At 41.8% G+C, this 26,323-nt stretch overlaps 3 protein-coding genes across 5 annotated transcripts; all 3 read left to right on the top strand.

The window, feature by feature from the left end:
* The first annotated feature begins 218 nt into the window (after positions 1–218).
* sgo2 (shugoshin 2) lies at positions 219–14,695 on the top strand. 3 transcript variants are annotated; one of them, XM_065013345.1, is made up of 10 exons: positions 219–393; positions 8,153–8,286; positions 8,442–8,617; positions 8,891–8,968; positions 9,459–9,560; positions 9,800–9,873; positions 9,982–10,148; positions 10,268–12,592; positions 12,676–12,790; positions 13,435–14,695. In XM_065013345.1, the coding sequence occupies exons 2-10, from the start codon at positions 8,160–8,162 to the stop codon at positions 13,574–13,576; spliced, it is 3,306 nt and encodes a 1,101-aa protein (XP_064869417.1). In that variant the 5' UTR covers positions 219–393; positions 8,153–8,159; the 3' UTR covers positions 13,577–14,695. The 3 variants fall into 3 exon arrangements, with proteins under 3 accessions (XP_064869417.1, XP_064869414.1, XP_029492168.2); XM_065013342.1 differs by lacking the exon at positions 219–393 and adding an exon at positions 5,857–7,821; XM_029636308.2 differs by lacking the exons at positions 219–393; positions 9,459–9,560 and adding an exon at positions 5,861–7,821.
* On the top strand, positions 14,270–19,336 carry LOC115110564 (uncharacterized protein C2orf80). Its single transcript, XM_029636329.2, has 9 exons — positions 14,270–14,357; positions 15,049–15,144; positions 15,269–15,350; positions 15,500–15,582; positions 15,799–15,889; positions 16,475–16,552; positions 16,886–16,973; positions 17,184–17,293; positions 18,894–19,336. Exons 2-9 carry the CDS (start codon positions 15,104–15,106, stop codon positions 18,945–18,947), a joined length of 627 nt encoding a protein of 208 aa, XP_029492189.1. The 5' UTR covers positions 14,270–14,357; positions 15,049–15,103; the 3' UTR covers positions 18,948–19,336.
* Positions 19,337–22,922: 3,586 nt separating this feature from the next.
* Positions 22,923–25,459, top strand: LOC115115622 (gamma-crystallin M2-like). Its single transcript, XM_029644115.2, has 3 exons — positions 22,923–23,028; positions 24,361–24,603; positions 25,000–25,459. Exons 1-3 carry the CDS (start codon positions 23,020–23,022, stop codon positions 25,273–25,275), a joined length of 528 nt encoding a protein of 175 aa, XP_029499975.1. The 5' UTR covers positions 22,923–23,019; the 3' UTR covers positions 25,276–25,459.
* The last annotated feature ends 864 nt before the right edge of the window (positions 25,460–26,323 follow it).

Below are 26,323 nucleotides of genomic sequence, written 5' to 3' on the forward strand. Positions count from 1 at the left end.
CTAGCACTAACAGAGGAAAGATTGACATAACACAAGCGTCATATTTTTATAACTCTCGGCTGGCAGAAACTACAATATGAATTTACTATCTATAATTAATCACATCACGGGAAAGCTCATCATTGATCGAAATAACTGACACTCTCTAGAAATCGAAAGTAATCCGACGATGGATAGTTTCCGGGCGCCGCCATGCTTGTTATTGTCGCATGAACCAAAGATAATAAGAGGAGACTCCACTCAGTAAACAATAGACCTGATCGGACAGCTCAGAGCTTCTGCTCGTTTCTGTCCATAAGAAACAAATGGATTGGTGGAAGAGGCCGTGCAGGCCAGGAGCAAGGAAGGAGGGTGTGGTCAAGCAAGGCATCCCCCGAGGCTAGATGCCCTAAGGTTTTTATCAGAATAGGCGTAGATTAGTTTCACATTTTTCTTTTCCCGAGTTTGTGGAATTTAAAATAAAAAAAATCAATTAAAATTATAGCTCACAACTGTGCGGGGGGAGAGGGGTGGGGGCGCTAAGGATTGCCGTCACATATATCTACACACTTTCATACACACACAATTTTTGTATTTATTTTGTATTTGTATTTTTTAATTATTTAAATGATTTATTTTCTTCTATTCCCCCCCACACACACTTTTCTTTCCTTTTCCCTTTCCTCTCTTCTACATCAGTTTCAGCATTATGGACATGGGTGTATCTGTGGTGCATTTGGCCTGTCCCACGGCTTCCTTCAGTGATGGGTTGTGAGTGGCTCTGTTGATGAACTTCTGGCCAATGATTGACTGTCTATTGTTGATTGATGTCAGTCCAGATATGCTGTTAACGTAGTGATTGCTGATGTATCTTGGTAGTCTGTAAGCCATTTTTATTGCCATGTTTTGGACTATCTGTAGCCGATTCATCTGCTGTGGTGAAGCTGTTATCCAGGCTGGCAGGGCGTATTCAAAGAGGGATCGGATGTAGCTGATGTAGACTTTCAGCACTGTCTGAGGTGAAGCTGTTATCCAGGCTGGCAGGGCGTATTCAAAGAGGGATCGGATGTAGCTGATGTAGACTTTCAGCACTGTCTGAGGTGAAGCTGTTATCCAGGCTGGCAGGGCGTATTCAAAGAGGGATCGGATGTAGCTGATGTAGACTTTCAGCACTGTCTGAGGTGAAGCTGTTATCCAGGCTGGCAGGGCGTATTCAAAGAGGGATCGGATGTAGCTGGTGTAGACTTTCAGCACTGTCTGAGGTGAAGCTGTTATCCAGGCTGGCAGGGCGTATTCAAAGAGGGATCGGATGTAGCTGGTGTAGACTTTCAGCACTGTCTGAGGTGAAGCTGTTATCCAGGCTGGCAGGGAGTATTCAAAGAGGGGTTGGATGTAGCTGATGTAGACTTTCAGCACTGTCTGAGGTGAAGCTGTTATCCAGGCTGGCAGGGCGTATTCAAAGAGGGGTCGGATGTAGCTGGTGTAGACTTTCAGCACTGTCTGAGGTGAAGCTGTTATCCAGGCTGGCAGGGCGTATTCAAAGAGGGATCAGGGTGTATTCAAAGAGGGGTCGGATGTAGCTGATGTAGACTTTCAGCACTGTCTGAGGTGAAGCTGTTATCCAGGCTGGCAGGGCGTATTCAAAGAGGGGTCGGATGTAGCTGGTGTAGACTTTCAGCACTGTCTGAGGTGAAGCTGTTATCCAGGCTGGCAGGGCGTATTCAAAGAGGGGTCGGATGTAGCTGATGTAGACTTTCAGCACTGTCTGAGGTGAAGCTGTTATCCAGGCTGGCAGGGCGTATTCAAAGAGGGATCGGATGTAGCTGGTGTAGACTTTCAGCACTGTCTGAGGTGAAGCTGTTATCCAGGCTGGCAGGGCGTATTCAAAGAGGGGTCGGATGTAGCTGATGTAGACTTTCAGCACTGTCTGAGGTGAGGCTCCATATTTTCTTCCGCACAGCGTTTTTAGGTGGTTTATCTTTTTCGTCCCTCTCTTTCTATGTTCGCTATATGGGTTGTCCAGCGCATGTTCTTCTGGAAGGTGACTCCAAGGAATTTTGCTTCTTTTTCTACTTTTATTGTTTCACCATAGAGTTTGAGATCTATGGGTTTCCTGGTATTTTTGCTGATGCATCTTGTGAAGAGGACACATTGGGTCTTTTGTGGGTTCAATTTTACTCGCCACATGTTAGACCATGTCTTGATCAGTTCAATAGACTTCTGGAGTTTTTTTGCAGCAAGTTGAGGACATTTGGAGCTGGACCAGTAGCAAACTGTGAGACTTAACCTATGGTGGGTGGAGGGTAGTAAATATCTGATATGTAGAGTAGAAAAAGTAGTGGGCTTAGAACTGCCCCCTGTGGGACACCTGCTTCAGGGGTGAAAGGTGAGGATATTGCTGTAAGACGAGACAGGATGAGTTTTGCCTATGTATAATATACATATTGAAGTGGGTGTGTCGTCCACGATCATCCACTTCCCTTCATTCACTTCCGGAAGTTTACCCGAAAGATGAGTGAACCATTCCTTCACCTCATTATAACATCTTTGGTCTGACAGATTACGTGACACCCAGAATGCATTGTATAATGTCAACAAACATGGCGCCACACATACAGTGGGGCAAAAAAGTATTTAGTCAGCCACCAATTGTGCAAGTTCTCCCACTTAAAAAGATGAGAGAGGCCTGTAATTTTCATCATAGGTACACTTCAACTATGACAGACAAAATGAGAAAAGAAAATCCAGAAAATCACATTGTAGGATTTTTAATGAATTTATTTGCAAATTATCGTGGAAAATAAGTATTTGGTCAATAACAAAAGTTTATCTCAATACTTTGTTATATACCCTTTGTTGGCAATGACAGAGGTCAAACATTTTCTGTAAGTCTTCACAAGGTTTTCACACACTGTTGCTGGTATTTTGGCCCATTCCTCCATGCAGATCTCCTCTAGAGCAGTGATGTTTTGGGACTGTTGCAGGGCAACACAGACTTTCAACTCCCTCCAAAGATTCTCTATGGGGTTGAGATCTGGAGACTGGCTAGGCCACTCCAGGACCTTGAAATGCTTCTTACGAAGCCACTCCTTCGTTGCCCGGGCGGTGTGTTTGGGATCATTGTCATGCTGAAAGACCCAGCCACGTTTCATCTTCAATGCCCTTGCTGATGGTAGGCTTTGTTACTTTGGTCCCAGCTCTCTGCAGGTCATTCACTAGGTCCCCCCGTGTGGTTCTGGGATTTTTGCTCACCGTTCTTGTGATCATTTTGACCCCACGGGGTGAGATCTTGCGTGGAGCCCCAGATCGAGGGAGATTATCAGTGGTCTTGTATGTCTTCCATTTCCTAATAATTGCTCCCACAGTTGATTTCTTCAAACCAAGCTGCTTACCTATTGCAGATTCAGTCTTCCCAGCCTGGTGCAGGTCTACAATTTTGTTTCTGGTGTCCTTTGACAGCTCTTTGGTCTTGGCCATAGTGGAGTTTGGAGTGTGACTGTTTGAGGTTGTGGACAGGTGTCTTTTATACTGATAACAAGTTCAAACAGGTGCCATTAACACAGGTAACGAGTGGAGGACAGAGGAGCCTCTTAAAGAATAAGTTACAGGTCTGTGAGAGCCAGAAATCTTGCTTGTTTGTTGGTGACCAAATACTTATTTTCCACCATAATTTGCAAATTAATTAATAAAAAATCCTACAATGTGATTCTCTGGATTTTTTTTCTCATTTTGTCTGTCATAGTTGAAGTGTACCTATGATGAAAATTACAGGCCTCTCATCTTTTTAAGTGGGAGAACTTGCACAACTTTGAAAGTATGCTTGGGGTCATTGTCCATTTGCAAGACCCATTTGCAACCAAGCTTTAACTTCCTGATTGATGTCTTGAGATGTTGCTTCAATATATCCACATAATTTTCCTCCCTCGTGATGCCATCTATTTTGTGAAGTGCACCAGTCCCTTCTGCAGCAAAGCACCCCCACAACATGATTCTGCCACCCGTGCTTCACGGTTGGGATGGTGTTCTCCTCCAAACATAAATCAAATGAAATGAAATCTAATAAATAATAACTCAATTAGCAGGAATTGGATCGTCTCGCTGTGGTTCCCCGACACTTGTAGGTTGATGGGGGTGGTATGGTGGGTGACCCAGCCTATAGAGCGCCCTTCCAAAATCAAATCAAATCAAATTGATTTATATAGCCCTTCGTACATCAGCTGATATCTCAAAGTGCTGTACAGAAACCCAGCCTAAAACCCCAAACAGCAAGCAATACAGGTGTAGAAGCACAGTGGCTAGGAAAAACTCCCTAGAAAGGCCAAAACCTAGGAAGAAACCTAGAGAGGAACCAGGCTATGTGGGGTGGCCAGTCTTCTTCTGGCTGTGCCGGGTGGAGATTATAACAGAACATGGCCAAGATGTTCAAATGTTCATAAATGACCAGCATGGTCAAATAATAATAATCACAGGCAGAACAGTTGAAACTGGAGCAGCAGCATGTCCAGGTGGACTGGGGACAGCAAGGAGTCATCATGCCCGGTAGTCCTGAGGCATGGTCCTAGGGCTCAGGTCCGCCGAGAGAGACAGAGAAAGAAAGAGAGAATTAGAGAGAGCATACTTAAATTCACACAGGACACCAGATAGGACAGGAGAAGTACTCCAGATATAACAAACTGACCCTAGCCCCCCAACACAAACTACTGTAGCATAAATACTGGAGGTTGAGACAGGAGGGGTCAGGAGACACTGTGGCCCCCATCCGATGACACCCCCGGACAGGGCCAAACAGGAAGGATATAACCCCACCCACTTTGCCAAAGCACAGCCCCCACACCACTAGAGGGATATCTTCAACCACCAACTTACCATCCTGAGACGCACCCCTCCTAGGGACGGTATGAAAGAGCCCTAGTAAGCCAGTGGCTCAGCCCCTGTAATAGGGTTAAAGGCAGAGAATCCCAGTGGAAAGAGGGGAACCGGCCAGGCAGAGACAGCAAGGGCGGTTCGTTGCTCCAGATCCTGACAATGGTCATTATGGCCAAACAGTTCTATTTTTTTTTTAAATCAGACCAGAGGACATTTCTCCAAAAAGTACGATCTTTGTCCCCATATGCAGTTGCAAACCGTAGTCTGGCTTTTTTATAGCGGTTTTAGAGCAGTGGCTTCTTCCTTGCTGAGCGATATATGTCGATATAGATACTTTCGAACCTGTTTCTTCCAGCATCTTCACAAGGTCCTTTGCTGTTGTACTGGGATCGATTTGCACTTTTCGCACCAAAGTACATTCATCTCTAGGAGTCAGAGCGTGTCTCCTTCCTGAGCGGTATGACGGCTGCGTGGTCCCATGGTGTTTATACTTGCGTACTATTGTTTTGTACAGTTGAACGTGGTACCTCCAGGCATTTGGAAATTGACTGAGGCACTGTGTTTGAAGGTAGGCCTTGAAATACATCCACAGGTACACCTCAATTGGACTCAAATGATGTCAATTAGCCTATTAGAAGCTTCTAAAGCCATGACATAATTTTCTGGAATTTTCCAAGCTGTTTAAAGGCACTAAACTTCTGGTCCACTGGAATTGTGATACAGTGAATTATAAGTGAAATAATTTGTCTGTCAACAATTGTTGGAAAAATTACTTGATTCATGGACAAAGTAGATGTCCTAACTGACTTGCCAAAACTAGTTTGTTAATAAGAAATTTGTGGAGTGATTGAAAAACGAGTTTTAATGACTCCAACCTAAGTGTATGTAAACTTCCGACTTCAATTGTAGCTAGTTAATGGCTAATGTTATATATTGTTGCTATACTGTATCCAAAAGATTAGCCAGCTGGCTAGGCTATGGTTAGTTCTGGAGCTGGATTTGACATAAGTATTTAGGGGAAACTTTGCCACAGATGGATAGGGAAAACCAATATCCTTGCCATATATTGTTACGTCCAAAGTTTTGGCACGTTTCATAAATTGCCGCGAATCCGCCATAGAAATATGAAATAACCTCTGGTTATATGGATAGCCTAACTATTTAACGGTTCAGACTAGATTTGACTTTGTAATGGACACGGTGCAACGGTTGGTAGGCTTCTAACAAGCTGCGCTACAGCAATGCCAAGTCAGCCTGTGCTCATGCCATGGCTAGGGAAAGTGAAATGATATGCTACAATGACTTTGCTCATGATGCTGGCGCAAATGATACTGTATGTAAACAACACCCTGAGCGCATTGGACACGAAACGAAACACTAACACAAATGTAACAACAGCACAAAATAGATAAAGAAGTCTGGAATTTTCTTTCGCGGGTGGCTTTTCATTACTCGCGAAAAGGAATAACTTTGCAGGTGTTTCTGAATCATAAACAATGCCATGCGGGTGGATGATAACATTCAGATAAAAGCCCTGCCCTGAAACGAAACATAGATTACAAAGTATTAGCACGTCATATCACAGGGGAAACAGATGGAATTGGCATGGAAAATATCCAAAGTTACCACTTCGTATTTCCCATTTCAACCCCAAATATGTCTTACTTCGACTAATTATTTCCTTCTCATTATTTCCTTTGTTTGCTGAAGCGCGAAGGCGTACCTGGACGATTACGTATTGACTTAAATTGTTTCGCAACATCATGGATAAGCTATAGGCATTGTCTTTAAGTTTTTGTGGGTGTTTAAAACTGCGAAAATATTTTTCCACACCATTGCAAAATTGGTAGAATTGCAGGAAATAAGCTTCAAAACTTTTCTCTCTGCACCATGGAAAAATGAGTAGTTTTGCATTACATTTGTTAGAAAATCGCTAAATGTTTCTTTCGCCCGTACCTAAATCCGCTATTGATTTAATAAATCTCTTTGCCAAAATTCGTCCTCTCTCCCATGTCTTACTCGACTAGTATTTTTGAAAGTGTAAGGATTATTATTATTTTTCCCCCCCACCTTTATTTAACCGTATAAACTAGTTGAGAACAAGTTTTCATTTACAACTGCAACCTGGCCAAGATAAAGCAAAGCAGTGCGACACAAACAACAACACAGAGTTACACATGGAATTAACAAGCATAGTCAATAACACAATAGCAACAAATAAAGTCTATATACAGTGTGTGCAAATGGCGTGAGGAGGTAGAAAATAAATAAACCATAGTAGCGAAATAATTACAATTTAGCAGATTAACACAGGAGTGATAAATGAGCAGATGATGATGTGCAAGTAGAGATACTGGTGTGCAAAAGAGCAGAAAAGTAAATAAGAACAATATGGGGATGAGGTAGGTAGATTGGGTGGGCTATTTACAGATGGACTATGTACAGCTGCAGCGATTTGTATGTTTAGCTCACATAATATAATTTAAATGTGTGCATTAGAGTGTCTGTAATATAATAAACGTGTAAAAACGAATGTAGACATGAATAATTGCATTTATATAGCTTCCAAAACATTTATACTTGAGGAGATGGCTGCCCTGTGGCTTCAATACAGCGCCCTCTTAGTCATCCAGGGTTTATAGACATGATTGGTCTGTTTTATCCAGGGTTTATAGACATGATTGGTCTGTTTATCCAGAACTTATAGACATGATTGGTCTATACCCAGACAGGGCTAGAATTTAGAATGAGCGATCTGAGCTGTGATTAGCTCGTTGCAGTCCAAAGAGCACGCCTATTTTTTACTTGAAACAGCGGCGCCGGTTGGTTGCTAGAATGTTTATGTTTAAGCTGAGCCACCGGTAATCTAGCTAGCATGTAAATACAATTTGGTAACGTTTTCACCGGCTATATTAACGTTTCAATTACATAGCTATAGCAAATTCGTCCACTTTAAATAAGAAGACATAACGCCCGGTAAGTAACGTTAGCAAGTTAACGTAATCTAGCTATGCTAACTGTCTAACGTTAACTTCTTCATTTTGGCTAGCAAGTTAGCTAGCTAACGTAAACTAGGTATATTGTAGTTAACGATTATGATAACAGATGAAATGTCAATAAGTATCATTGCTATAGCTATCTAGATTACGTTAGTTCTGACAGTTGGCTATAGCTATTTTTAGTAGCGAAACTGTGCAGTTGTGATTTTGCATATTCATTTTGGTAGTTTGGAGGCGCATGCACATTCTTTACTGGTAGATTGATTGTCGACTAAAGACTGATCAACTGTCCTTTTTTATGCTTCCAGGATCAGGATGAACATGTCAGCTGAGGGAAGGACCCTCCTCTCAACTATGTTACCAGGGAAGAAACCTATGCCCTCGAAGGCTGCTAAAAATAACTCTCTAACAGTGGCATCGAAGATAAAGACCAAGATTCTCAGTAAGTAGCGTACAGCTGCCATCACTAAATTGATGTAAGAGGTGGATTACCTTTTAATTTGTAATAGCCTATTGTTGGTTAATGACAGGTAACTTGGTAAGTCATACTGCATTATCATATGTTTATTTCGAATTTCTGTTTCATGTATTTTCTAGACACATCCTCATTCTTCAAGGTCTCCCTGAAGACTAACAACAAGGCTCTGGCTCTGGCCTTGGTGGCTCAGAGGGAGAGAAGCAGACAGCTTGAAGTGGAAACTGTGCACCTACGGAAACAAGTGGAGTCTCTGAATTTTGACCTGGCTATTCGCAGATTCAAGCACAACCAACTGGTGGGTTAGAGAGGGACTCTGAGTCCATCTCTTTGAATAAGACATAGTGGGATCTAAATTTGGCTCCTTACCAGGTCACTTATTTAGAGGTGCTCTTCGTAACAATATTGATCTATTTTCTCACAGACTTCAGTGTTAGTTTGACATAAAAGCATGGTAGTTGTTGACAGGTAATAATGAGAAATTGTTTATTCAACTTCTATAGCGCTATTCATTACATAAAGAAATCTCATGCTGTAAAGCAACAACTAAAAACAACATATCCTTTTACAGATTATAATCTTGAAAGACCTTCAACGCAACACTTTGGATAACTTGGAAAGGGCTGTGGATCTCTTCTCTGATGAAAATGTAAGTCCTCTTCCAGTATGTCCTCTATGCTACTATGCTAAACAGGGCTCTATACATTGCAACCATTTTACTCGCATATGCACCTAAAGTAGATGTGTGCGAACTGAAAAAGTAGGGTATGAGCACATGTGCAAGTTGTGATTTATAGCTAAATAAATTGCTACCGTAGCTATTTTCAAAACTATTTCTGCCATTTTGTTTCATAACTGGTAGCTAATCACACAGGACTCTACATAGTTATTTATCTCACCTTGTGCAACAGTATCTGCTCATACAGTAATATATACCTCAGTGGTCTGGGGAGCAGCAACAGTGCCTGGGACCCTGTGCGCACTGAGTGTAGTGCTGAAGGATTCATTTTTAGAAGTGCACAGGCATAAAGTTGGTTGAGTTTACCCAAAAGTCTATTAAAGTGTGACTTTCTTCTTGTGTTTCTTTGCTATTTACATCGTTTTGTTCACATACTAGCTTGAACTTTCTCGACTGTTAGGGAAGGGACGTTGGAGAATCTCATTTTGAATGGGAGTCCCACCATTACCACGGTAACGGCTCCCGCCCCTTAAAGGGGCAGCTGAAGGTTTTTGTCTCACAAGTGAGTCAAATATTTGAGGGTGCATTGTACTTGATTGAGCATGGAACGCCCCCGAAACCTTTTATTTGTGAACTTTTAGTTATTTCTTATGAGTACACATTTCTTATTATTCAAATACATTCACCCTGCTCCTAATTTTAAAAAAACTTTAAAAAAAACTTTTTACTTAAGAGCACATGCTCCTTGTAAAAAAAATGTCAGTGTAGAGCCCTGCTAAATTGTTTTTCTTTCTGTCAAAGGATTCCCCTGAAATATCTGAAGACCGCAGTAAGCCACCCCCTGATAAAAAAGAGGAAAATGGTCAGATGGAGAGGTAATAATGAGACTCCTATTCATGTTTGCTGTTACAGCAATACAGTTACTGTCTTATTGTTAATTATTTCTGTTCACACATTTCCCCCCATATTTATTTTCATTCTAGGGTAGCGGTTCAGATACCTCTTATCATAGCAGAGCAGTCCAGGGATTTGGTGTCCCCTTCAAAACAGACCAGCATGAGCCAAGAGGTTGTAGTAAATGACAAAGGAAACACGTCCACAAATCCTTTTGGGACCCAAAGTAGGTCATCAGAGTCCAATGCCAGTAAAGGTAAGGGGGCTGGAGCATGGAGAATTCAGAACTACCCCACATTTTGAAATGCATGACCTTTCAGCATTAGGTTGGTTATTGAAGGTTTTCAGTAACTCACATGTATTCTTAACCTACAGAGAGCATTAATAAGATGGAGCAACAAGTGGACAATACTTTGAAATCAACCAAAAAGAGAACATCCCGACAATCCAGTAGCCTAAAAGATGAGGTGGAAAAGTGGTCAAAGATTTATTCTGACACTGGACTTGACCCTATCCCAGCAGTCTTGCCTTCTGTTGTCTCCACAACTAATATTCTACAGCCCTCTGGTACTGATAAAGTTGTGCACCATCCAAACAGCTTAATGGAGACCACATTGGCGCTTGCAATAAAGACCACTGTCGGGGAAGCAGAGAAGACCACCATCAATGATACAGAGATGGAGATAACTATTGGGGACAGCGCTGCTGAAATCGTTACAGTGGAGACCAAGCCCAAGAAAGCTGGTGGACCGAAGAAACTGAAGGTGCCAAAGACAAAAATCCCTTGTCTATTAGCGAAGGTTGGAAATAAGAACTGTGGGCCAACACATGTTGTTGAGAATCTAGAGGTGAAGAGCTCTGCTGTAAACGTGGAGCTGCCGACAGCGATACAAAAGGTGTTTTCCGCAACACCACTACATACAGACAACCCTACAGTGGAGAGTGTGGATGTAGAACACCGAGAAGAGGACTTCATAGAGAACTCAGCCAGTGAGATTGAATCCCTTGTTGCCCGCAGAAAGACTTATGTCACCTCTCGCATCACCAAACACAAAAAACCTACCCGAGAATCCCATAAAACAACACAAGATTTTCCAAAAACGTTTGACCCAAGAAAAACTTTTGAAGTGCCTTTCCAATCCAAATCCCATCGAAGTGTCTCACCTGACCCGTTTGAAGATGACTTTTTCGATGACCCTGAAGCTCAGAAGTCTGTATTTAAACTAGCCGGGGCAAACCCATTGGTCATAGATGCCACGGAAAACAAAGTCACTAAAACTAAAGGTCACAAGACTTTTGTGATTTCTAATGAGCCTACATCTAGAAAGGGCCAGAAGAAATCCAAAGAACGCAGGAAGACTAAAGCACAGCCTGTCATGGTGGACCATGAATTACACATTGAAACAGAAAAGGATCCATTCCTTCTGCCTCAACCTCTCATTGAAGAGGAGTCTCATTCTCCTGAAGGGTGCCCAGCCTATGTAGACATGGATACCACCCTGCACGAATACAGGGAATCACACAGTGCTTCCAGACCTCTGTCCACTACACGGAGCAGTAAGAGACCCACCAGAGTGAAAGGCAGAGGGACGTTTGTGGTCTCGGTGAACAGGGACAGCTCCTCAGTGAACAGTACAATATTAGATGATGCTTGGGCTGAAAAGCTGGCGTGCACTCCGACTACAGGGTATGACTCTGTTGCAGAAGAAGGGAAAGAAACGGTCAGGGAAGAAAGCATAGAGGAGCATCTGACTGGACCTCACCCAGATCACTGTCTAGCTGCTGGGCGCAAGACTACAGACTCTGGGGTTGAAGAAACTCCTGCCTCCTCTAAACGTCCATGGCTTGCTACCCAGGAACCTGCAAGGAATTCAGAGGGCCAAGAAAGCTTATGTGTTGAGGAAGAAATGCCCCCATGGGAGATCGGTGACTCCATTTCAGTTGCTGCAGAGCAAAAGCCCAAGAAAGCCAGGAGAGTGGAGACAGCAAAATCAAGGATGAAGACTGATTCACAGAAGGGTTACTGTCTTGCCCCTGTGAAAGAAAGGGAAAAAAAGACTAAAAGTAGCATCACTAAAGGATTGGCGCCTGGGGGTGCAGGTAATATTTTGTCTAGTAAGACTCTGGATAGCCAGAGTAGTATAGGTGTACGCACTGTAGCACAAAATGCAGAAGTACAGCCTGTGGTGGATCCCAAAGTTTTGCACGTCTTCACAAACTCTGCCACCACTGAGGAGAGCTGTGAAACTCATGAACGTTTGTCTTCACTTGACGTCCTGAGTCCAGACTTCAAAGTCAGCAGCTTCAAGCCCCGGTCCAACCATGGCCCTAAACCGAGATGTAGAGCCACTTTTGTCATACCCAATAGTTTTAGCGATTCCACCAGAAACAGGAAGAACCACATTGTTCCTGACTCCTTGTCCCAGGATGATGGTGACACAAACAGCAGGACATCTAATGTGTCATTATCAACTGTTGAGACCAACACAGAATTGCCTGACAGTGGTGAGGGAGTACGTCAGAGCCTGAGGGAGCTGCTCATGGACGATAGGCCTCCGTGGGAGTCCTCTGTGGATGTCAGCTGTTCAAATGAGACTGGATTTGACACTCCAGCCTCAAGCCCTAAAAGGGTTGCTTCCTCTGCTCACAAGGTTGCTGTATATAAAGAGTCGGCTGAGGTTATGGCTGAAAGATCTCCAGGTACGAAGGATTTTATTGTTGACTGTATTTTTATTTGTGTGAGATGTAGGTATTCTAATGGTTGTTTTATGTTTTACCAACAGTAGCAGAAAGAGCCCTGAAGCCACTAACCAACACCAACTGGACAGATGATGAAGACACAGGACGGGCCAGGCGACGGGGAGCTGCCATTAGCTACAAGTTGCCAACCATTAACTGGTGAGGAATGCTCTGGAAATGAAACTAAAGCTTACCTTTAGTAGTATGTTATCAGTAGCTTGCACAGTGATCAGGTTGGTTTTGCTAGTGGTCAGGTTGGTTTTGCTAGTGGTCGGGTTGGTTTTGCTAGTGGTCGGGTTGGTTTTTGCTAGTGGTCAGGTTGGTTTTTGCTAGTGGTCAGGTTGGTTTTTGCTAGTGGTCAGGTTGGTTTTGCTAGTGGTCAGGTTGGTTTTGCTAGTGGTCAGGTTGGTTTTGCTAGTGGTCAGGTTGGTTTTGCTAGTGGTCAGGTTGGTTTTGCTAGTGGTCAGGTTGGTTTTTGCTAGTGGTCAGGTTGGTTTTGCTAGTGGTCAGGTTGGTTTTGCTAGTGGTCAGGTTGGTTTTGCTAGTGGTCAGGTTGGTTTTGCTAGTGGTCAGGTTGGTTTTGCTAGTGGTCAGGTTGGTTTTGCTAGTGGTCAGGTTGGTTTTGCTAGTGGTCAGGTTGGTTTTGCTAGTGGTCAGGTTGGTTTTGCTAGTGGTCAGGTTGGTTTTGCTAGTGGTCAGGTTGGTTTTGCTAGTGGTCAGGTTGGTTTTGCTAGTGGTCAGGTTGGTTCTATCAGGCTATGATACCAGCCCTTGATTATTCAACTGTTTCTTTCTTTTAACAGCAAAATGAGACGTGGAGATAAGTTCTCAGACACCAAATACCTGAGTTCCCCCATTTTTAAAGCGAAGAAGAAGAAGAAAAGACTACAACAGAAGGACACATATAAACCTGGCAGTTTGGAGAACATGCATTCAGTTAATTGACTTTATTCTGTGACATCTAATTTCATTCTTACACGTATTGCCAATGCTTTTATTGTTTTTCCCTTTTGTTTTAATATAAGTTTACAAATAAAATGTCAATACATTTTAGGTTGAAAATCTTTTTGTTAATATAGCACCCACTTTATTAGTCATGAAGGAATAAATAATTGAATAAGCCTGTAAGAAATACCACATTTTTTGTTTTGTGACAGTAACAGATATGTGATACAGACATACATTATCTGGATGGTCCAGTCAGTCACCTAAGGGTAAGTCGAACACTCTTATGCAGTAGCTAGTTGCCTCTAATGGTATATTTAAAGTTGTTGCAATAGGATTCGACGGAGTATGTTACAAAACAACTTTAATTATGCCCTTTGGGGCAGCTAGCTATTGCTTAAGGTTGTTCAACTCATCCTTAGGTGACTGACTGCACCATCTAGCTGGATCATATCATGGTTAAGTGCCGACCAACGCACCTCCTTATGTTTCTAAAATAATCTGGACCTGTATTGTGTGAGTGATTGACTGGAGGCCCTGTGTGAATTATTCAGAGTAGGCTGTTCACTTAGGAGGCTGTGGTTGTCTTTCTGCTCCCCTCGGTCTCTACTGTACACAGCCTTTCCACAAGCAGGTGTCCCCTGAAGCGGCTACCGTTTGCAGTGTGTCTTTTGGTTGGTTTATTTACATGAAACACATTTGTGATTTTGTGCTACTCTGACATTTGGAGTAGTACTGCAGTTTTTGGGTGTAACCATTGCTGATAATTCTGCATCGTGTGGTAAGTACAGATTGCTTTACAACATGAATGTGTGTCTGTATTAAAAATATGACCAACTGTAATGTTATATGGATTTAGATTGCCAATTTGATCATGTAACTCAGATTTGAATAAGCACCCATTTTACCAGGCACATGCTACATAAAATGTTATGTAAATCAACAGTGACCTATTTAGGTCAACATCTCATTTTGGAGACTAGTTGTGGGAAAATGTTGTGAGGCCAAATCTTTGTCAGACAAAGTCTAGACCTACTTCTATTCACCTTGCTTTTACCTTGCTTAAGCACTTCAGGCTGCACAATAATCATCAGTGATTAAAGGTTTAGTAAAAACATATTTGTGTTCTGCTGGATGTGAGTTTAATGGCTTGTATCACATTTCCTGGACCCTGTGTAGGGCCAGAGAGGTGCCAGGTTCAAGACTACCCTGCAGTCTGCACTATGTCTTATGTCTCATATACTATGTCTTGTATATGAGCCCCAGCTGAGGTCAGCGTGGAAAACAGACATGCAGTATCATACTATATCATCACCTGTTGATTTCTTTCCATCTCCATCCTTTATCTACAATGTAACTTCCCTTCCTCCAATTTCTTTCCCTGGTCCAAGATCCGTTTGTGCTGCCATGCCAACTCCTAGGGTCATTGTCAAGTACTTTGACGTTATATTTGCAAACCTAGTTTTGTGTAGGCTACAGGACCCCCAAGGAGTTATCCCTCTGCATGAGTAGCGCTATCTCAGAGAAATGGAGACAAGGCGACTGAGAAGAGACATTGAAGCCCTTCTGTGAGTTGCTTTCTGTGGATTATAAAATGATAGATTTAGAGGAATGGTGTGTGGGAAGAGGACATTTAGATGAATTGCCATTCTATTTCTTCAGGCGCTTGAAAGAGTTTTGTGTTTTGAACAGGGGAGATTACATTGGTCAGAAACTGAGAGAGAATGGCTTTGACCCCAAGGGGAAAGGATCCACTAGCATGCTGGATGACCTGGTAGGAATCTCAACACACGTTCTGGAGTGCACCATCCTCCACCAGGGGTTAATGTGGGATGTTATATACAGTTAAACCGTTGAATGTTTTTATGATTATTTCAACATTTATTCAAACCCTGTACTTAATGTGTCTGTACTTCCATCCAGGCCCATTATGACTTGGCCATAAGTGTTGCCCTTTGGTGGCTAGAGAAAGAGGAGCGACATGATGTGATGGACAGAGAAATTGTGTAAGTACATTGAAACATTGACTTCCAAACACAATACCACTTGATTGTGTCGTCCTGAGTAACCTTATCTGAGACATGAAGACTTCTGCTAACTTACTTATCTACTGCATTGGCTTTAGCTCTAAGCCAGGTTACTGTAAATCCCTTTATGACAACTGATGATATGAAAATGATTGTTCTAAATCAAATTGGATTGATTGACTTTGTTCCCTGTAGTGGAGTGGGCAGCCCAGGTTATAATGACCAGTACCCCAACCACCTGGAGAGAGAAGCCATGATCCTTTCTTCCTTCGCTGGGATGATCCTGGTGAGTAGACTGAGTACTTGGGCATACAGTATGCCAGGGGTTGTGAGTCTAGCACGGCTCAGTCTGCAGTCTTACTGACCCTTAGTAACCCTTGTAATCTAGAAGCGTTTGGCAGAGTTGGGAGTCTACTACCACGGCTCAGTCCAAAGTGTCAATGACCCTTAAGCTAACCTCCCTTGTTACTACACAATGAATCACCAGTCTCCAAAGCCATGCTCCTCTGTTGCTAAACTTTGACTGAAGATACGTTATAAAGGTTTTGTATGATTTCCACCGGTCGTTTTGAAAGTAGTGCTCACCAGCCAAAACGGGTCTCAAGTACACAATTGTGTACTCTGTCATCTATTTCGTATGATCCAGTATGTTACGCTTGCAATTCGTACAATGTTACACATTTGTTGAGCTTAAGTTCCCGTTTAATCTCTAAATCAGCTGCAACAGTATATTTCAAACTGGGCAGCATTGCCTAGTTCATGATCTTTCCCTGGGTTGACCATGTGGTCCTTTTATGATTATTGCGAATTGTGTTACAAACTATATTTCCCCTCTGCTCTAACCTCCGTTCTGTTGTCCTCTCTGCTCCAGAATAGCTTGCCTGTAAAAGACATTCTTGCCCTCTACACCACCAAACCGTCTGCCGCTTATCCCCACCAGCACTCCAAGGTAGACTGAGTTTAGAATACTGCACATTTCTATAACCCCAGTGTTAGTATAGCCTAATCCTACAGCCTAGACCTGTCTGTGTGGGAAGAAGGTATTATGGGGTATCATATATATAACACACTGAGTGTATAAAACATTAAAAACGCCTCAGTGTATAGTAAGTAAGTAGGCCTTCAGCCTCAGTGTTATCTGGTCTATAATGATCATTTGCTGTGGTATAATGTTGTGTTGCTCTGTATACATATTCATTAGGCCTAAATGTACCACAACATTATAAGACATTAATTAGAAGGTCTTAAAATAGAAAAATGTATCTGATGACTGTCTCGACAGAGCGCCATTGTTCATCCCTTCACCTTGTCCTATCACCCGTTTGCCATGCTGGGCTCATTCAAGGCCGTGGACCACTCCAGAAAGCACAGTATGTCAGTGAGTGTGTATGAGAGATGTGTGCATGTGTGTTCATCCTACACTACCATTCGTTAAACGCATCAACTATGCCAGTCTCCCTCTACCTTGCTCACATGTGACTTGCCTTTCCTCACTTGTGTTTACGGTAGTTTATAGAACAAGTTATGTAAGCACCCTGACCAGTATTGACTCAACTTTCTCTCTGATTATTTTCCTTCAGCCCAGAATTTGAAGCGGTGGCTGTCTGTGCAGGGTAAACGAGGTGCTGCCCCTGATGGACGGAGGGCCTTGGTGCAGTCCTCCTCATCCACATCTAACTCCTTTCTCTGTGTGAGTGGCAATCATAGACATACACTCCCCTATGTATTTGGACAGTGAAGCTACATTTTTTTTAGTTGGTTCTTCATACATATCTGTTTTACTGTTTAGAAATGAATGCACTTTATGTATCTAGTCCCCACATTTGAAGGTGTCATAAGTATTTGGACAAATGAACTTATAGTGTATTACATTCAGGAAAAAGTGTCATTTTTTGGTCCCATATTCTGAGCAGGGTCGTTCCACGAGAGTACCTTTTATCTCCCTTTGATATTTTAAGTAGAAATTGTGCACCAATATTGAATTTGAAAAGCCTGTTATATTAAATGCAGTGGCCTTTAATATAGACTACATGGAAAATCCAATAAATCATGCTAACCTCTCACCATTACCAATAACAGGGAAGTTTGTTCTTGGGGTATGATATTTATGCATCTGTAACTTTCTCACTCATCATTATTCATGATTCATTCATGATTATTCGTAATCATGGTAGCATCCACGTTAATGTTGAAGTGTTCAGAAACATATTATATTGTTATTTATAAACGGAGTGGTTTGAGCCCTAAATGCTCATTGGCTGACAGCCCTGGTATATTTAAGCAATAAAGGCACGAGGGGGTGTGGTATATTGCCAATACACCACGGCTAAGGGCTGTACTTAGGCATGACGCATTGCAGAGTGCCTGGACACAGCCCTTAGCCATGGTATATTGGCCATATACCAAAACCCCCCGAGGTGCCTTATTGCTATTATAAACTGGTTAGCAACATAATCAGAGCAGTAAAAATAAATGTTTTGTCATACCCATGGTATACGGTCTGATATACCACGTCTGTCAGCCAATCAGTATTCAGGGCTCTACCCACCCAGTTTATAACGGACCAAATACCACGGATATGACAAAACCTTTATTTTTACTCCTCTAATTACATTGGTAACCAGTTTATAAGAGCAATAAGGCACCCCGGGGGTTTGTTGCATTGTGCCTAAAAACAGCCCTTAGACGCAGTATATTGGCCATATACTACACCCCCTCGTGCCTTATTGCTTAATTATAATAAAAGTGACTCAAACGACACAATACATAATTTACCATTAGTTTCTATTGAGCACAACAAAATCCGAAACACAACCAAAACAAACTGCAAATGCATCCAACAAGTTTGTAGTCACAAGCTTGATGTAGTCATTGCGTGCTTGGAATATGGGACCAAATACTAAACCTTTGACTGAATGTAATACACTATAAGTGAATTTGTCCAAATAATTATGACACCTTCAAATGTGGGGACTAGATACATAAAGTGCTTTCATTTCTAAACAGTAAAACAGTATGAAACTACTGTCGCTTCATATGAAATATTTGATCTCAAATCCAAAATGCTGGAGTATAGAGACAAATTAAAAGTTTTAGCTTCACTTTCCAAATAAATATGTAGGGGAGTGTAGACTTGACATTTAAAGCAGTTGTGAATTTGATCATTATTTCAACAAACATCCCAACCTTGTTATAAAGTTGAAAAATACTGCTGGAATGGACTCTACTGCTTTCTTGTGTTTTGAACTAGAACTCCTCTTTACTGTCCATGTTTTCTGTCCCCTACACAGGACAGTGGTGAGTCATTGAAAGAACAAGCAGAGCATTATGAAGTACCACAATAATCTCTACAGGATTAAGGAAAGTCCTTTACTCATCTGTGTTACTACACCATTATTATATGGTTATTACATGGTTATTACATGGTTATTACAGGGTTATTCCTGTGTTATTACACTGGGTGAAATTTGTGATGTCCATGTTATGAGCCTGCTACTACTGGGCCTTCACATTCAAGGAACCCTGGCCAATAGTAAGTATCAATCCTCCAGTGTGTTATCATATCACTAGGGGTTTTGTCTATATTTGGTTGTAGGTCAGACCATGTCCATCTATAAGCAATACAAATGTTTGACTGCATCATAGACATTACTGTACACACGTTACTGTACAATAAACCATTCACTGTCTGTAACAAAGTTGCCTAGTTAAATAAAGGTTAAATTAAAAAGTACATATGTATATCAGTTTATGTGACAATCAGGCATGTAGTGTTTAAGTGCTAATTATGGGGGAATTCTGACCCGAGTTAAGCGCTCCTAAATGCAGCGTAATTTTTTATTATATATTTTTTCTCTATGCATATTCTGACCTTGAGAATAGCATGCCAATCACCCGCTATTCGTTTGGGGTGGAGATCAAATAGAGGAAGTTGTGTCAACATACAGTGGGGCAAAAAAGTATTTAGTCAGCCACCAATTGTGCAAGTTCTCCTACTTAAAAAGATGAGAGGCCTGTAATTTTCATCATAGGTACACTTCAACTATGACAGACAAAATAAGAAAGAAAAAAATCCAGAAAATCACATTGTAGGATTTTTTATGAATTTATTTGCAAATGATGGCGGAAAATAAGTATTTGGTCAATAAAAAAAAGTTTATCTCAATACTTTGTTATATACTTTCTTGGCAATGACAGAGGTCAAATGTTTTCTGTAAGTCTTCACAAGGTTTTCACACACTGTTGCTGGTATTTTGGCCCATTCCTCCATGCAGATCTTCTCTAGAGCAGTGATGTTTTGGGGCTGTTGCTGGGCAACACGGACTTTCAACTCCCCCCAAAGATTTTCTATGGGGTTGAGATCTGAAGACTGGCTAGGCCACTCCAGGACCTTGAAATGCTTCTTACAAAGCCACTCCTTCGTTGCCAGGGCGGTGTGTTTGGGATCATTGTCATGCTGAAAGACCCAGCCACGTTTCATCTTCAATGCCCTTGCTGATGGTAGGCTTTGTTACTTTGGTCCCAGCTCTCTGCAGGTCATTCACTAGGTCCCCCCGTGTGGTTCTGAGATTTTTGCTCACCGTTCTTGTGATCATTTTGACCCCACGGGGTGAGATCTTGCGTGGAGCCCCAGATCGAGGGAGATTATCAGTGGTCTTGTATGTCTTCCATTTCCTAATAATTGCTCCCACAGTTGATTTCTTCAAACCAAGCTGCTTACCTATTGCAGATTCAGTCTTCCCAGCCTGGTGCAGGTCTACAATTTTGTTTCTGGTGTCCTTTGACAGCTCTTTGGTCTTGGCCATAGTGGAGTTTGGAGTGTGACTGTTTGAGGTTGTGGACAGGTGTCTTTTATACTGATAACAAGTTCAAACAGGTGCCATTAATACAGGTAACGAGTGGAGAACAGAAGAGCCTCTTAAAGAAGAAGTTACAGGTCTGTGAGAGCCAGAAATCTTGCTTGTTTGTAGGTGACCAAATACTTATTTTCCACCATAATTTGCAAATAAATTCATAAAAAATCCTACAATGTGATTTTCTGGATTTTTTTTCTTCTCATTTTGTCTGTCATAGTTGAATGTACCTATGATGAAATTACAGGCCTCTCTCATCTTTTTAAGTGGGAGAACTTGCACAATTGGTGGCTGACTAAATACTTTTTTGCCCCACTGTATACACCGTATTCTGACTTTGACTTAATTCCCTCCTAATTCCAATTCCTTTACACCTGAGCAATCTGTCGGTTCCAAGTGGAACAACATCTGTTTTTTTCTGATAACATAATTATCCATGCACGGTAATTTACACTTTGATGAGAGCTATTGATAAAAGCTAGGTAAATTAGTAAACCGTTTGGATAAGAGGATTGTAAATGTAAATAACAATTGTTTTAGATCTACTATATTTGACTTTGTGATCGCTGGAGACAAATGTGAAACCAGTCATATGGCCTTATAATTTGCAGGGATGACATTTGGAGACTCAATCAAATGACAGTATAGCGCCAAATTTACCGAGTTGATTTATGATTTGCAGAATGTTTTAATTATATGCCCGGACTTTACACTGTATTTCTTTTACATTTTATATCGTGTAAAATATTACACGATATAAACATTATTAGCCACTATCTGGTAGCCACCGTCAGTAATACCCACATACATTTATAACTGTCACCTTAGTGTTGTTTTCCTTACATTTTGCATCATTCCATTACATCCTTGGTTTACCTTTCCTTCTTCTGTCATGTTTATGTGGGTGTTCCTGTGGATTGCTAGGAATAGTGGATCATATTAGGCTAACGTATTACAAGTTGTGCAATAATTCGGGACATGTAGCCTTATGGAACGCAGATCATAAGTAGCAGTTTAAACCTTGTGCCTGGAGCACGGTTCACGACGACTGGACCATTGTCATCACAGTTCCATGTTTAGTGAGGATCATTAGGGTAGATTTTTAGACTATACAGACTACTGTTCAACACCTATTGTACACTTTTCTCACATTTCAATATTTAATGGCTTGAACAATTGAAACTTTCAGGATGAATCAAACCACTATACATTTAGTGCGTGAAGGCTCTCCAAACCAAACCAGTTTTTATTATTATTCATAAATACTTTCCTACCCTAAATACTATGCAAGATCAGAATATTTTTTAATCTACCAGTTGGTGATGAAAAGGAGACTAATATTTACATGGCTTTCTTTAATTGATTCCTAATATTTAGATATTCCAGTGAGTCTGTCAAGAGAATTCTAATTAAAGGTACACAAAATAACATTTAAATGGATGACTTTAGATAAATCTACTGAAAACCCTATTGAATGAAATCGCCACGAGAACAATCTGTTGGCCAGCAGGTGGGATGGTTTTCAGCAGTTTAATAAAATTAATGCTGCATTCACATCATGTCGGAAACTGACATTTCTGACTGGCTAACCTAGGTGGAAGAGTTGGATCTCGAGTTTCCCACTTGGGAGGTACCAGAATCAACCAATGGGAAGCTCTACGCAAATAACTATTGTTCATTTTAACTGTGATGTCCCGAGTTTCCGACATGACGTGAACAAGGCATTCAGTGCGTGCAGGTGAATCACGCCTGCAAAGCCCATTTAAGCACCTGCATAAGGTAAGTCTGAATACCATCTACTAAGAAGTGCCTAGGAAAGGTGTACATTTTCCTAATTCTGAATCGGGCCCTATTTGAATATGGAAGTATGGGATGGTGGAACAGTAGCCTGGATGTGGACATTAAATTAGGGTTAGGATTGTAATTATGGCTAGGGTTAGAGTTAAACTGAGGTGTGGTCATTATGCTTGTGTTAGGCATTATGCTAGTGTTAGAATTGAGTTTATGGCATTGGCTAGAATTAAGGTTGAGATGTGGTGTGGCCTTGAAGCTAGGGTAAGGGATGAGGTTAGGATTGAGCCAGTGTGTGGAAATGAAGTTAGGTTTGAGCCGGAGGGTTAGGTTGAGAACCCCGCTCCCCCACTTTAACTCCTGACTACATGAACCCATATCTCACCCTCTCTCTCACCAGATGGTTAGACAGACACTTGGTTGCTTTGCCTTTGTGATGACATTCTGTGTGGTAAACATTAATCCTGTTTTGGTGGATCAGTGGATAAATGTGTACAGTCTGATTGGACATAGAAAAAAGTGAGGGTCAGATCTGGTCTGTAATGTGCCCGCTAGGACTTTTAGCACTGATGAATCAGGGCTTTTAACTTGACTGTATGCCCAGGATCAAGACTTTTGGCAGTGCAGCCAGGCCACCAAATCCCTGTTCATTAAAATAACAAATAAAGTGGGATCAGCCCATCTGTCGATTGAGGTTTATATAGTGGTCCCTGGGCCTGGTGAGCCAGATCATCACTCCTGTAGAGGACGGGCTCCAGGGAGATTTACCAGGATGAGTAAGGTAAGACCTTGGGAGGAGGGGACACTCACTATCTGTCTCTATATTGCACTGTAAGATAGTGGGCCGAACCAGTGTAGACTTCCTCCCAGCCCTCTGCTAACCCATTGCAACTTAACTCACAGCCTAAACATGCATCATAGCAGAACTATATTAGGTCAAAGTAAGGCGTCATACCCATAGGGGGCACGTGCACCCTCAGATTTGTCCTGCTAAAAGAATTAGGGCTGCACTTTATTTGTTAGTTTTTTCTCTGTAATAGGCTACTACTAGCCACATAGCAATTATATGAAGTTGGCTTTCGCTTGCCCAGATAGGTTCCCAAACTCACAACCTCATAACTAGCTACCCCTGAAATCATTTCAGGCTGTCAATCAAGGTAGAGTAGGTAGGTTGTTTAACTATCTTAGCTGGTATGCCTGCTGGCAAGATTGGTATACTTTAGAAAAGCAACCAATAACTAAATGTACTGAATAATACTCACATTACTTCCAATATTTTACCCAGATTTGAGCAGAGAAGAATATTTAGTTTCTTTAAACAAAATAACCACCAGTCAGGAGGATGCAGACAGCTTAAGAGGTATGCTTAGATATGCATAAAAATAGACGTGTGTGTGTGTGTGTATATATATATATATATATACACACACATATAATGAATCATTAAATCATAATTCTCAGGATTTACGGCATGGCGCCCCTGGGTCTAACTGTCTCTGAACAGGACAGTAAGGCCACACATTTATTGTCATTACCTAGACTTTGAAACATTGGCATTGTGTTGAAATTGGTGATGTTGATTAGACTTGAGGAAATGACACAAATCATATGCATGCATTTAACAACATATGACGGTTGAGTCCATTGTGGGTTTCAGGACCATGAAGTATATAAACCCTGTATTGCTGATTCTATATATTGGCCAATGAGAGGGTTTGAAGCCACCTGTTGGCCATATTGGCACTCACCAAGAGAGCAGTCCTCCATAGGAATGAATGGAATTCCACAGTATTTCAATTAAATGTTTCAAGGACAAAATTACATGTATTTTAAGTATTTTTGTTGTTGTTGTGTGGACAGTAAACATTACTAATCTAAAAAAATTATACTTTTATTTTTATGTTTAGCTCACATATAATTTCAAAGTATGCATTAAGGTGTCTAATGGAATAAATGTGGCAAAAACAAATGTAGGGTGGAGTGCCAAAATGGAGGCACTGTGGCTTCAACACAGCGCCCCCTATCAGTGATCTAGTGAATATATAAACAATTGGTTCAGGTGTATACTACGGTCTTAAGTTGTGTGCTCTCCTACCTCCCATTTCGACTACAGATAACTTTCTACGAGGACAGCAACTTCCAGGGGCGCTCTTATGAGTGCGATGCAGACTGCGCTGACATGCACCCCCATTTCAGCCGCTGTAACTCCATCAAGGTAGATAGCGGCTGCTGGGTGCTGTACGAGCGTCCCAACTACACAGGCTATCAGTACGTGCTGACCAGAGGGGAGTACCCAGAGTACCAGCACTGGATGGGATACAATGACAGCATCCGCTCCTGCCGTACCTTCTCCTATGTGAGCAACCTAATTGTCTTTGAGGTGTTGCCGTGTTACCCTGCCAGGCTGATACTCCATTCAGTAATACTTCAGACATCAATCAAACGATTACAAAGTTTTGAATGTAGAATATTTTACCTATGGAGTGAATGGGGTTACCTTCTGATTGATGTATGGTTATGAATGTTCAAATCCATTCTGAGGGCAGGTTGATAATGCAACACATTTGGGTTTCTTCTTTACAAAAAAACAGCACATTCCTAGGTTCTGTGATGAGAACCTGATTGAGTGGGTGAATCTCCTTGGTAGGACATGACGGTTATTATATTGAATGACATGGAGCAACACAATATCACAATACAGCAAGAATCTAGAATGTCCTGAACACCCTGATTCCTATCTCCCTTCCTGCAGACTAGCGGAGGCCCATACCGCATGCGCATCTATGAACGCCCCAACTTCCAGGGCCAGACGATGGAGTTCGCCGAGGACTGTGAGTCTGTCCAGGAACGCTTCCGCAGCCGTGACGTCTACTCCTGTAACGTTCTGGAGGGCTACTGGACCCTCTACGAACACCCCAACTACCGCGGCCGCCAGTACTTCATGAGGCCTGGAGAGTACAGGAAGTTTAGTGACTGGGGTGCCACATGTGCCACCACTGGCTCCTTCCGTAGGATCACCGAGTTTTAGATAAGAACACCTTCTCTGCCTCCCTAAACGCAGCTCGTCTCTAGTTGGCACTGGCTTGTCAATAGAAGAGTATGCCTATTCTAACACACAGGACTGTGTCAATATATTTTATGAATTTGAAATAGATATTTGGTCATTACAATGGTAACTCTGAATGAGTCTGAATAAATTAATCTATTGTGAATGTTTCTTGTGATATTTTTTTTAATAGGCTAGCTAAACAGTTTGGGTGAAGTTGAAACCAATTCACTGCAACACATACTGTAAATGCAGTTTGGTGATAGGCCAGTAGTAAGGGAACCAGTTTGATATGGACCCAGTTCATATTCAAATCGTGTACTTACAGCGTTAGGGGAGTGCCAAGATGGAGGCACTGTGGCTTCAACACAGCTAATGGCATATATGCAAATCTGACATGGACAATAGAATACAGCCCATTCTGATATCAAGTCTGCATAGTCCTCTGAAGACAGTGACACAGCACTCTTCCGCACAGCTTTAGAGAGAAGGGTGGATGGATGGATGGCGGGCGGGCGGGGTCTGGGTGCTATTAGCTGCCTCTCCTATAGATGTGTTCACCCAGGGTTCTATGCCATAAATAGTGCAAAACAGGATTACACTGTTGAAAACATACCATGTTGGCAAAGCTCCCAATCGGAAAAACGGGCCACACACAAAAGCATGGAATTTCATGTGTGAGTTTTTATTGTTTTGAAAGGATCCCCCTATGAATATGTAACACATATCATAGCAACACGTGTTTGGTATCTTCCTGTAAAGAGAACGGTATACTCATCATATACAGTAAATGGCTATCAGATCTATCAATCAACATACCACCCAGCTAAACATGCACAATCACAGATCAAATTGTTTTATAAGATCATGATGAAGTATTTTGACTATACCAACAACGTATAGCTACAATACATATCAACACTTAGTCCATCAACGTATAGCTACAATACATATCAACACTTAGTCCATCAACGTATAGCTACAATACATATCAACACTTAGTCCATCAACGTATAGCTACAATACATAT

Source organism: Oncorhynchus nerka, linkage group LG3 (genome assembly GCF_034236695.1).
Source record: "Oncorhynchus nerka isolate Pitt River linkage group LG3, Oner_Uvic_2.0, whole genome shotgun sequence".
Taxonomy (NCBI): Eukaryota; Metazoa; Chordata; class Actinopteri; order Salmoniformes; family Salmonidae; genus Oncorhynchus; species Oncorhynchus nerka.